Source organism: Sciurus vulgaris (assembly GCF_902686455.1).
Source record: "Sciurus vulgaris genome assembly, chromosome: 5".
In the NCBI taxonomy this organism is placed as follows: domain Eukaryota; kingdom Metazoa; phylum Chordata; class Mammalia; order Rodentia; family Sciuridae; genus Sciurus; species Sciurus vulgaris.
The window spans coordinates 12,087,397-12,100,574 of NC_136465.1; the positions used below are offsets into that span (position 1 = coordinate 12,087,397).

The following is a 13,178-nucleotide window of genomic DNA, read 5'->3' on the forward strand; positions in this document are numbered from 1 at the left end:
TGACCTGAGGTTAGCAAATCAGTTATTTTCCTATCTCCACTTTACAAGGAAGTAACTTCAAAATGACCCAATTGCTCTTCGTTTTTTGTTTTTGTGCTTCCTATAATGTCAACCTCTCCTGTTCAGTCCATTGGAACACTTATTCTACTTAATGGAATGAAGTGTTGCACAATTCCAGAAGAGAAAATAAAGTCAATGAAGATCTCTAAATATGCTGTAACTGTTTTCTGACACATTTAAGCAGTGGAATATTATACAGCTGCAAACACAGTTGTGCAGAACATGAAAATGCTCGAAAAGTGCTTGCTCTGTTATCATCAGCAAGAAAGGAAATGGTACTCTTTTTTTGGGGGGGTACTGGGGATTGAACCCAGAGGCCCTTAACCATTGAGCCATATCCCCAGCCCTGTTTTGTAGTTTATTTAGAGATAGGATCTCACTGAGGTGCTTAGGGCCTCGCTAAGTTGCTGAACCTGGCTTTGAACGCATGAGCCTCCTGCCTCAGCCTCTTGAGCCACTGGGATTTTAGGCATGCGCTACCTCGCCCGGATTAGTTTTGTTTTTAAAGAAAAAGGAAATCATATATACACCACAATCTATTTAGTGTAAGAATTAACCACTCTGACAAAAATCATATTCTTAGGTTAAGAGCTCCAAAATACCAAATTCATCTACCTGTTTTCAGATTCTTTTTTTATATTTCACCTCTCTTTCCCACTCAGGAAAACTGAGAAACCAAACATACTGAAAATAATGTATTTTCTGATTGCTTCTAATTCAGACAACAGTTATAGGGTGATGAAAAAAAAAAAAGTGACTTGATCTTTACTACTATCCAAAGAAGGTCACCATCTTGGAATCTGAACTCTAAAAATTTAAATATTTTTCCTTAGTATCTGAAATTTCAAATGAGTTTCTGTAAGTGGAACTTCTCAACGTTAATACAATTCTGTCAACAGACTAAGACATGGAGGTACTAAAAGTAACTAAGGAAGCTTCGTGAGTTATTTTCTACTATCTTATGGTTATGTATAAAATTATATTATATTATAAATCATTATATTACATTAATACCTATTCATGTGTATTTCTCCTTTCTCCTAATTTTGGAATGTGGAGTGGAATAAACTCATTCAGGGGTGGAACATAATAATTTCTGATTCTCTGTTTCTTTGGGCACTCAGAGTCACAATATAGAGAAGGAAAGACTCATGGGATAAAAATGTGTTTCACGGGATTTCCAAATTCAGCTGTGATCTCATTCACACTGTGCCTTCAGCACTGAATGCCCGAGGTGGGTGGTCCCCAGCAGAGGCTGCTTGGTATCAGAGATAGTGAAAGGGCAGGAGTCCAAGGCCCAGCTCTGAATGCCTCTCCCACCCTGGCCAAAGTCCCCACGCGGCCCCGTACATGCTGGTGTACCTTGTCCTTTGTGATTCACTTCCTTTGCTGCTATCACTTTATTCAGGACCGAAGTGAGTGGCTCATTCTCCCCAGTCACATGTGATGTCATCAAGGGTGACATTATGAGCTGCCTCTGCCGAATATAGGTCTCCATTGCAATTCTGGGAGAGTGAGAAGGAGAGGTGAGGAGGAAGGGAAGAACAGACAGTCGCTGTAGTACAACTTCACATCCTGGTGGGTCTCATGGAAATAACTCGGATATATAAAACACTGAACCTAACCGGAGGGCTCTATTTTAAATACGAATTACGGGAAGCCACTCTTTTGGAATAAGCTGCGGTACTGGACTCCAGATCAGGCTCAAAATCAAAATGGTGTCACTCATAGTAAGGTTCCAAGCTGAAAGTTCACCAAGTTGAAACTCAGCTGCACCTCTGCCCTTCCCGTCAGCCCTTCCAGAAATCAGGAGGGGGAGAGACAAGACAGACAGACAGGGAGATAGATCACAGCTAAATTTCCCAAACAGGCCAGTTTCACTCAGCATGATAGCGAAGCACTCTCTGTCTTCATCTTTTTACCATAAAGGTTCTAAGGTACTTTAAAGGAACTAAATCAACCATGGTAACCAGTCAATTATTTTTCTACTGTCTGTCTTGCCATCCCTGCCTTATAAGGAAGGTAACTTAGAAATGACCAATCCTCTATTTGTTTTTTGTTTCTGCTTATAAAATCAACTCCTCTGCTCAGCTGTTTTTTGGAACGAAGTGTTGCCCAACCCTAGAACAGAAAATAAAGCCAGTTAAGACAATTAAGATCGGGCTGGGGATGTAGCTCCGTGGTACAGCACTTGCCAAACATGCTCGAGGCCTGGGTTCTATTCCTCATGCTAAAATAAAATAAAATAAATAATAAGATAAACTCGTATTTCTGTCCTTGACACCATCTTTCCCTTATTTTTCCTGCGGGTGTCTATCTTAAACATTAAATTCATCTTGGAAATGACTTGAAACAAAGAAGAAAAACAAACAAACCCCCAGAAAACCAAAACTGACAGTCACACCTAACAACGACAACGAAGGCCAGAGGTGATGCTCAGAGGTGTTTCCGAGGGGGCGACTGGGATGGAATTGAAGGGTCACGGAGGGGCAGGAGACCTGGCTTCCATTCTGGGTCTACCTGACAGTGTGCTCAGCTCCCTCCTGGGTGGAGATGGGCTTGGTTCCTGTGCCTCCTGAGGCCCACCTACCCAACCCATGTACAGGAGTGGGATGCGTGTGGGCATCTGGCGGGTGTCCTCTGAGTCCCACAGGAGGACTGCAATGGAAGGGACCCTACAAACCAGCCCCACTTGCAAGAACTCATGGGGCTGAGGCTCCTAGAGGGAGGTCAAAGGACCAAACAGCCCCAGTCTCGGGGAGGCGCTCAGTGACTGCTTATTAGCCTATTCAATGGTCTCTGGTCTCCTCTGTCTACCAGGCCAGCTCTCCTTGCAGAGATCCCTGATCTGGTCATAAAGCAAACGTAATGTCACTGGAAACTGGGACTGCAACAATCGGAGCTGTTTTCTTCAAATGACTCTCTCTTGGGGGACTAGAACCTTCCGGGTATCAAACACCAGGGCAGGTTACGAAAGTGCTTGTCATAAATCTTAGGTGTTAAATGCCACAGGCTGCGACAGCAACGACAGCAACGCGACAGACTGTTGGCCTGACAGCCGAGCCATAATCAAATTAGCGCTGGTTCTTTGGGGGACTCAGAGCAGGCATTATTCCCAAGGGAGGTAAGCTTAGGGCTCAGGGCTGCTACATGACTGAGTGGGACTCAGACACCCAGCAGGGAGGCACATGACCAAAGCAGGAACACAAACATTCAGGCATGTTCATACCCACGATCGCTGCTCCTAACCTATAGCTTCCTATTTATGATAATAGTAAATATCATACAACGTTTGTGTAAGATTATATATGTATGTACCACAGGGGCAGCATTCATGGACAGAAAAGATGTATTCAGATGCATAATGTTCCTGTAACATTTCATACATTTATATTCATTCAATCCATTTTATTTGCTTATATATTAAACTATATTCAAAAAATTAATGCAGTAATACATAGCACTGTATTAAACTTGATATATTTATTTAATACACTCGTTTAAATGCATTTATACAAACTGCGTAAGTATATTTATATTTGAGTGTCATGCACCACATTGTAATGTTCTGGTTCATGACAGACTGCATATTTGACAGCGGCCCCTGGGAATATATCAGCTGGTGACGCTGGGGTCACCTAGGATGCTGGCTCAATGATGAGACTGCCTGACAACGAGGACCGCCAACGAGGATCGCAGGACGCGCCCCTGCCCTTCGGCAACGCGTGACTCTGCCTGCATTTTAAGAAGAGCACTGGTGGATGCGGAAGTTCTGCCTAATATCAGCACTAAGTCCGGAAGCTATGCACCTCAGCGTACCCACGGAAGGTCAGGCAGTACCCGCAGGACACCAGGTAAGTGGATATTTTGAAAATAATTAACAGCAGCCTCGGATGAAAGAGGAAAGTATTGCTCAGCGTAAGCAATTTGCATCAAAACACTTAGAACAGCCCCAAAGTGTGGGACTTGAAATGGAAAGATTAGAATCTTCATACTTTAAGTAAAATCATATTTAATACATATTTACTGTGGAAAAACTAGGAAGCAAACAAAAAGAGGGTGAAATCATAACTAGTTAGAGCAAGGTAAATAACTATTGTTAATTATGGGAATATTCTTTGCAATATCTAAATTTTAAGGCTTTTAACACTTTGCATTAAAAGTGGGGGGGTCTCCTTGTGCCCAGCCAAACACTGGGTTCTTAGCAACACTGAGTATTCTTAAACACGGCCAAGCCCAACACTAAACCTCATTTTCCTTTGCATTTCATGGATCCTCAGTGAATTTCTCTGTATGTGTCTGTTTCCTTTACATGTCCTTAAAATCTCTATTAATTCTTTATATAATATGGATACTCATTCTCTCTAATACATATTGTACGGATGTTCTTAAGTTTTCTTTTTGTACGTATAAGTTGTTTAAATTTGGAGGGTGGATAAATCCATCACTTCTTTTTTTTTTTTTTGAATCTTTGGTGTCTGACTTAAAACGATCTTTCTCCATCACTGTCACACAAAACTTCTGTTTTTCCTAAAGTATTTAAAGAGTTAGCGCTTACAATGATACGTTTAATTATCTGTAATTATTTATATTAAAGTACGGTGCGGGCCTGGGCTCTAACTTAATGTTTCTTAAATGGTTAGCTGATTTTCTCCAAAATAATGTTTCTTTCACATAATTTATCTTTCTCCCCTCATTTGTGATATCATTTGTAAAAAATGAGTTATTAACACAAATGTCCTTGGGCTGCTTTGTGGAATTCTGTTTGTTTCATCAACTTGTAGGGCAGCTGCAAGTTACCCAGGACAACAGACACACTGGCTAAGGGAGGGTCTAGGTGGCCCCGGGAGAGGTCATTTCCAGAAACTTCTTGGGTTCCCAGAGTCCACCACTGTTCTACATGGGTGTGGGTGTGGGTGTGGGTGTGTGTGTGTGTGTGGCCTGAGTGGCAGACCAGTCACAATGCTCACACCATACTTCTCAGCTGCAGGACTCAGATTTGCTCACTAACAGCTCCCTAGCGACCTGCCAGGTCCTTGGGTCCAGAGTGGGGGCCTTAGTAAAGGAGAATCCTTTCCTGAGCTCCCAGGCTGGCTTCCCTGCGTACAGTAACTCTAACCTATGGGCTAGTCAGTCATTCACTCTCTTAACTCCTAAACCCTCGCTACTCAAAGTGTGGTCCCTGGGCCAGTGCTGTGAGCATCGCCTGGAAGCTCATCAGATGCAGCAGACCTCAGACCTACTGGATCAAATTTTGCCTTGTAACCAGTCACAGGGATTCATATGCAAGAAACAGTTTGAGAAGCTCCCTCTCTCCAGTACGACTCCCCTGCTCCACACAACAGGGTACAGACCTGCATTAGCATTTCTGACACTTATAGGACACCATTTTCTGGCTTCTGGTATAGACACTCACTTAACTCTTTATTTTACATTCCTTGGGTTATCTGTAGGCAATCGGTAAAAGTTCCATTTGCCCTCTTAAGACTAGAGTCCGATATAAAGAACTGAGTGAGGTTTTCTGTGATCCCCTAGCTGAGTCTTCCAGCTGAGGCAGCCTCCCTCCCTGACTGACAAGGGATACCTGTCACGTGGTTCTGCGTTCACACAGCATCTGAATGGCTAATCCAGGTCTTAAAGTGGCCCAGGATAAATGCCAAAGTACTTACTGCTGAAAGGGGATGAAATGCTGCTTCTCCTCATCGTCCACTTTCCCATGTATGATATCAGTAATATCCATCACTAGGAAAGAGATAAACTTAATTAGAGAAACTAATTGCTCCATGCCTCGCTAAGTCGCAATGGAAAAGGACAGTATCAGCAAACACAGAACACCAGAAGAAAGATATCAAGCGGATCGATCCTTTTACTTTTTTGCCAGTGATAGATTCCTGGTGTGCCCAGCCCAGCAGAGAAGCGAGTCATGAGGCTGCTCAGGAAGAGGTCTGGATTTTCTCAGATAAGCCCTTGCAGACTCTCCCTTTTAAAATCTCTACAAGATGGAGTTGCTGAATTCTTGAGACATTACTTTTTAGCAAGCCTGCATTCAAAGTCACAGAGAATATATATTTTTGTCAGGACTGACAGAAAAATTAAAGACCTGGAGAGAAACTCAAGAGTTGAAGACGTCATCTGTCTCTTTGACATAGTCTCGTCTGGTTTCTACAGAAACCTGACAGGCACATCACAACAGACCCAACAGTGATCTGTTCCTTCCCCACAAGAAGAGCACTTAGCACTGTTCTGGCTGGGCCTGCTGCTAGGTTATCTCACTTCTACAGATGTTAGCCCCACTTTGGGAAATGAGGAAACTAGCCGGGTACAGTGGGATATACCTGTAATCCCAGTCACTTGGGAGACTGAAGCAGGAGGATTGCAAGTTTGAGTCCAGCCTCAGCAACTTAGCAAGGTCCTACGTAACTTAATAAGACCCTATCTCAAAATAAAAATTAAAAAAAGTAAATAAAAAAGAAAGAAATGAGGAACCAAGACCCCAGAAAAGTTAGTAATTTTCCCTTGCATAAGTCAATTTGTAGAGGTAAAGTCAAGCTGTGACCCCAACAGTGACTGCAGAGCCAAGTCATGTAACTACTATGCCTGGCTGCCTCAAATATTAAGAAGTATCAATAAGTGGGGGGTGATCTGAAGCTGCTGATGACAGACAGGGGCCCTGGCAAGAGATGATGCCTTGGCTAATAAATCAGTATGGCCACAAACCCCATGTTAACAATCCACTCCCCAGATAAGTTCCTTGGAGATAAAAGGAAGTACTAGTACGTGAGATAAGGCTCCTGTGAAGACTAAGGAGCCGGGAGAAAAGCATCTGTAGAGAAACTCAGCAAGGCAGGCTTGGGGAACGGCTGCTCAGCCAGTGTAGGAAGCAGGGGTCACATTCGACCTGCTGACAGCTCTTAATGAAGTCCTGAAAAATTGCGCAAAAAAATTTTACTAGGGTGGGGTACAGCTCAGTGGTAGTGTGCTGGTCTAGCAAGCGGCCCTGGGTTCATGTCCCAGCACCATAAAAAAGAAAAAAAGGAAATCGATCTGTAGGCATGGGTAGGAAGGATACCGACAGTCAGCTCTGATTCCACTGTATGAGAGAGTGTGCTGGGACAGAGGGGCAAACTCAGGACCAGGCCAGGCGAGGACCCAAATCCAAGAACAGAGACCTGGTGTCCCAAGTGCCAAAGGCTGTGTGGTGACCCTGACTGTGACATCATCCATCTTCCCCATCTGGACTGGTTTTCTGGCCAGCCTGCCTATCTTCTGCCTGTCCTCCATCTTTCTCAATTTTTAAAACTGATAAAATACCCGTAACATAAAATTTACCATCTTAACCATTTTTATACACACGCTGCAGTGGCAGTAACGTCACCGCACGCCATCCAGAACTTTTCCATCTTCCAAAACTGAACTGGTAGCCATTCAGCAGCTCCCCCCTCCCCTGCCCTGCCTTCTACTGTCCCCACGAATCCGACTCCTCTGGGCACCTCTCGTCCGTGGAGTCACACAGTAGATTTCCTGGGTGTGTCGGGCTCATGTCACCTAGCACACTGTTCTGGAGGTTCACGCCTGTTGCGGGACGGGTCGGACTCCTTCCCGACGAGGTTGAACCACCCGTTTCCCTCATCCGTCCATCCATCCCTGCCCCACCCGGGAACTCCAGGGTACTGAAGTGCTCCCAGGCCTTGCTTTCCATTCCCGCGGGCACGTGCCCTGGGGTGCGGCTGCCGTGTCATGTGCCAGCTCCACCTTTAATTTTCGGAGGAGCTGCCATGTGGTTGCCGACAGCAGCTGTACCACTTCACACTGGCCTCTGGGCCCTCCTTGTACCTGCCACTCCAAAAGGTCTCCGGAGTCCGCAAGTGTGCTTCTTGCCCTCCTTCAGCTCCATGTGGCCCACCCGGACGATCTGGCACACGAGGCTGATGCGAGGCCGGATGAGGTCTGTGCTGCTGAGATCCTGGTAGCAGACAAAGGACACGGAGCAGGTCAGGCTGGTCACCGTCACCTTCGAGAGAATTCTCTTTCCACGCTACAAGGAAGACTGTGCAGAGCATATTTCTCAAGGCTGAAATACCCAGAATGATTCCTCCCTTCCCCATGATCATCTGAGAACAATTATGGCATCAGAGAAAATGATTTTGTACTTATAAAATGACACCTTTTTTTCTTCTTCAGTTCCTACTTCACATTTCTAAAACAGAGCCAGGTGCAGTGGTGTATACCTGCAACCCCAGCGACTCAGGAGGCTGAGACAGGAGGACAAGCCAACCTCAGCAACTCAGGGAGGCCCTGTCTCAAAATAAAAAGAAAAAGGGGCTGAGGATGTAACTCAGTGGTAGAGCACTTGCCTAGCATATGTGAGGCCCTGGACTCAATGCCTGGTACCACAAAAATAATTAAATGAATGAATGAAAGACAGACGGAAAGAAAATTTCTAAAAGAGATCATAGTCAATCTAAAATCCCTAGTTTAGTGAGTCAAGCAGGGTATTTAGAAATTAGGATGCTCACTGCTGTGATGTATATCTTTCCGGGGCTTATCTCAGTACCGGATACATTTCAGTGTCAAATGAAACAAAAACTCATGTGACATTGACATTTATTGGGTATCCACACAAGTCTGTGACATTTCATTCTGTCTTCAAAACTATCCTGGGAGGCAAGTTCAGCACAGGCCCCGCCCACCTTGTGTAATGGAGCACCTGTTTGATGAAAGGGAAGGGCCTAGGACAGGCTGCTGAACAGGGGAGGTCTGTGGGGGAGGCCCTGCTCCGTGTGGCTGAGGGTCTCCAGGACAGGGAGGAAACCCAGGTATGCACCCACAGACCTCATTCACTCAACAGCAGAAATCATTTAACTACACCTCCAAGTCTTTCTATGAAACAGCAGCCCAAGTTCTCTTTTTTTTTTTTTTTTTTTTTTTTTTATTGTAAACAAATGGGATACATGTTGTTTCTCTGTTTGTACATGGCGTAAAGGCATACCATTTGTGTAATCATAAATTTACATAGAGCAATGTTGTTTGATTCATCCAAGTTCTCTTAACTGAACCAAGAACTACTTTTGCAAATTCATCCCTTGCAATCCAGTTATCTCCGGTCACTAAGACAGGAGCCTGCACCAATTACATCGTCCTGAATTCCTACTCCAGGATTTGCAAGTTCTGCCAACAGAGAAGTCGACTCCAGGTGATCACTTCCGTAAACTGTGGCACTTTCGTATATCCTTAAGGATGCATCATTCACAAGAGAAGTTTTTGTAAACCAATGACAAGGCGATGGTCACCACATTTTCTTTAATTGAAACGTCAGGACATGAAAGGTACACACCAGATGATTCCAACCACAGGAGTGTCCAGGGACGGGAGAAAGAGGGCAAGAGGCAGCCCTTGTAAAACGGCATGGAAGACTCAATCATCCCATTTTTCAAACTTTAAAAAAATATACACCTAGACTGATAAATGCCTTTGACTTTAGGAAAAAACTCCCACATATCTCTGAACCAAGGAAATACTTGGGAGGTCTGGGGAAAATTCCAGGAAGTTCCCTGCCTGCATTTGCTGGGGGGTGAAGATACAGATGGGTCAGAGTGGTGGTCATCAGCCCCTGCACCCTTCGGAGAAGACTCAACAGAAGGAATACCAATAAGCCTGAACAGGGACCACAGATCCTTCCTGTCACTTCCTTTGGTGCTTCGTAACTGGGACTCTCTCGCCCTAGGAGCCAGGAGAGGTAAAGGACACAAAGCACGGGTTTGGTGCGGCAGGACTGGGAGTCTCTCTCCTTTGGGCCACAGGGGAGCTGGCACCAAGGTTTATCACAGCTTGTGACGGTTGCACAGCATACTTGAAACATCACGTCATAAAGGAGCAAGAGAAACCAGAAAGTTCCTAATGTAAGAGGAAGAGAGCCACCATGCCCCCAAAGTAGCCCAGTGTGTTTCTTTGCTCTTGAGCTACATCAGGCAGCCCTTTGGGGGGAAGAGGGGAAGGAAATGACCTTTCGATTATATGCACACCAAAAAGGTCTCGATTCTGCAATCGCGCCATCTGCAGGGCTGCGACACTGAGAGACGGGTCTGGAGCTCCCACCCCACCACCGTTATCTGAACAGGTCTCAGGCCCGGCCACTTCGGGTTCCCCTCAAGAATCTCCTCTTGGTGGCCTGCACTGACCAACCTACTGATTTATTTTTGGGTGCGGAAGACCAAACTCGAGGCGCGGAGCATGCTGAGCACCTGCTCTCCCACTGATCCACACCCGGCCCCTTACCAGCCTACTTAAAACACAGCCTTCCTCAGCTGGTAGAGTGCTTGCCTTGCAAGCACAAGGCCCTGAGTTCGATCCCCAGTACCGCAAAAAACAAAAACAAAAACAAAAACAAAAAAACACAGCCTTCCCCCAGCAAGATGTCCCCAACCTCCTAGAAGCACCCAGGACTCATAACAGTCTATAAAATTTACTCACGTATGCACTGATTGCTTATTATCTGTATTCCCCCAGGACAAAGCTGCTTGAGAACAAGGATTTTCTTTCCCTGAATTGTTCACAGGGACCCTCCACCCCACCACCAAATTTGTTCAGGAATGTATTTCAAGTGTCTAAATCAGTGCCTGACATCTATTAAGTGCTCAGTAAACAGCTGCTGAACAAAAGAGTGGGTTCCTTCTGCTAGGAGGATTAGGAGGAGTCTTCTTTTTATCTTTTGTGTTTTCTCCATACCCACATGTATATCCACTAATACCACAATAACAAAGAAAATGACAAAACGGAAGGTGAACTTACAGTAAACACTGCTTGAAGGTTATTGAGCTTCTCAATTTCCTTGGGCATCCCACTACTGCCCCAGCGAATTAAATAGTTCTCACTGGCCGAGAAAAAAAGAGAGAGGGAGAAACAGAAAATTATTCTTCATGAGAAGCCACCTGGGGAATGGAGGCTGCTGCTAGTGCCAGTTTTCAGGGTAAAAGGAAGGACAGAGACACTCTGCAGTTCAACAGGCCGGTGTGACAGTGGCCAGGCAGGGCGTGGGTGTCCTGGCTTTAAAGGGTTCCCGCTGCACCCCACAAGGAACGCTCATGCAGACAGTGACAAACACTGCTCACGACGGCGCAGGCATGGCAGGATTTATTTACAGGATTCTACTTTCTATCTCCAATTCTTTGCACAGAACTTTCAGCTTTGCTGAATCACAAATTTAGTTTTATAACAGCCATTCCAAATGCATCCTTGGTAATCTATATCACCACAAGCAAAAACTTTTTTTTTTTTAAATAAACAATTCATCAGTCTCTACTTTGAACCTTCTTTTTTTAAAAAAAATTTTAATTTGTTCTGATTATTTGTACATGATAGTAGAATGCATTTATACATTTTGATAGATCGTACATAAACGGAGTGTATTCTCTCATTTTTCTGATTGTACGTACTGCAGGATCACATGGGTCACGCAGTCACACATGTACGTGAGGTAATAATGTCTGCTTCACTCTACTGTCATTCCTACCCCATACTCCTGCCCTCCCTTCACTCCCCTCTACCTGATATAAAGTAATTGTTCTTCCCCAGCCCCACCCCCATTGTGAATTAGCAGCCGCATATCAGAGAAAACATTCGGCCTGAGGTTTTTTGAGTTTGGCTTATTTCTTAGCATGATATTCTCCAACTCTATCCATTTACCAGCAAATGTCATAATGAATCGCCTTCTTAAAAATAAGCCTGGGTTTCCTTAGGTGCCTGGCAGAGGGCTCGACAAGGCCCGTGGTCATTCCCCAAAGCCTGCATGACAAACATCCCGAGGGACGTGGTTTTGTACAGTAGCTCTGGGTTCACATGGAAGTGGAGCTTGAGTCCAGAGTTGCCACAGATCTCCTGCCCCTAGACACCCAGGGCTTCCCCACTCCCACGTCCCCCAGCAGAGAGATCCGCTGTAACAGACGAACCTGCATCAGCACGTCATCACCACCCACAGACCACAGAGGCCATCAGAGTTCACTCTTGGTCTTGTGCATTCTATGAGTTTGGACAAAAGTACAGTGACGTGTGTCCCTCCCCTACTGTACCACACAGGCGGGTTCAGGGTCCTAAAAACCCTCTGTGCCCACCTGTTCATCCCTCTCTTGCTCCTCTGCTGTGGTCTTCTGAACTCTTGTCCTCACCTCTGTGTCCTGACTGGCTTCAGGTGGCCTCCACATCTCAGGGAGGGCACCAAGTGTGGCTGTACTATTTAAGGAGCAAGAGCAAAAAGCTTCTGAGCCCAAAGAACTTGACTTTCTACTGCCTAGAAATCCTTTTCCTTTTTTTTTTTTTTCTGTCTACCCTTTGAAACTGGGCATTTTGAAATGTGAATAGCAGGTGACCTGGGTCTTTGCTACCTGATGAAAGTGGACTGGTCTGGGTCATAGAGGGCCATGAACAACTCTGCGTCCTCCCCGATGTTGCAGACGAAGTTCTTGAAGTTCACATAGAGGCCGTAAGTGTGGACAGTACTGAAGATAGCCTGGCCCCGCAAGTCCAGGTTCTGCAGAATGGACTGGAGAAGAGACAGAAATACCCGCTAATGGGAAATGCTGGCAAAGGAATCATCCCCCAAATAAAGATCTAACAGAATCACCACCCAGGAGAAGCACCTGCTGAGAAGAAAGTGGATGTAAGTGGACCAATGACTCAACCACAGACGAGCAAGGTATAAACAAACATTACTGGATGATCGAATTGTCCTCATCAGGGCCCTGAACCCAAGTGATTCAATAAATGCTGCCTACAGGTGATGATTCATGGTTTCAGTAGCTTCAGGGAGTTCCTATCTTTTAATCATGACTGCTAGACAAAGCTCAAAAACAGAAAAAAACCTGATCTGTTAACCCTGTTTATGGGAATCGCTCTCATTGGAAACAGAAAATTTCACTGGAAAGGCTTCACCCTGGGGTGTGCTTGCCTTTGGATGCAGAAACATAATTAAATATCATCATGACTGCGGTAAAGAAATGAAAGCTATAAACTAAAGAAAATTGATGACACAAATCTGTACTCACTAAAATAGAAACACTGGAAAATATACCAAAATGTCAATAAGATTAGGTTGGGACAGTAACGATAGGGGTGACTTTTTTCAA

At 44.9% G+C, this 13,178-nt stretch overlaps 1 protein-coding gene across 2 annotated transcripts in view; it reads right to left on the minus strand.

Annotated features, from left to right (window-relative positions):
• The window catches only part of DOCK5 (dedicator of cytokinesis 5), a 191,523-nt gene that overhangs the window by 81,303 nt on the left and 97,042 nt on the right, over window positions 1–13,178 (minus strand). For both annotated transcript variants that reach the window (XM_079139029.1, XM_079139030.1), the window contains exons 8-12: window positions 12,438–12,595; window positions 10,849–10,930; window positions 7,894–8,023; window positions 5,730–5,802; window positions 1,423–1,565 (exon numbers count right to left, since the gene is read on the minus strand). In XM_079139029.1, coding sequence (XP_078995155.1) covers window positions 1,423–1,565; window positions 5,730–5,802; window positions 7,894–8,023; window positions 10,849–10,930; window positions 12,438–12,595 — 586 coding nt within the window. The remainder of the gene's footprint in view (window positions 1–1,422; window positions 1,566–5,729; window positions 5,803–7,893; window positions 8,024–10,848; window positions 10,931–12,437; window positions 12,596–13,178) is intronic.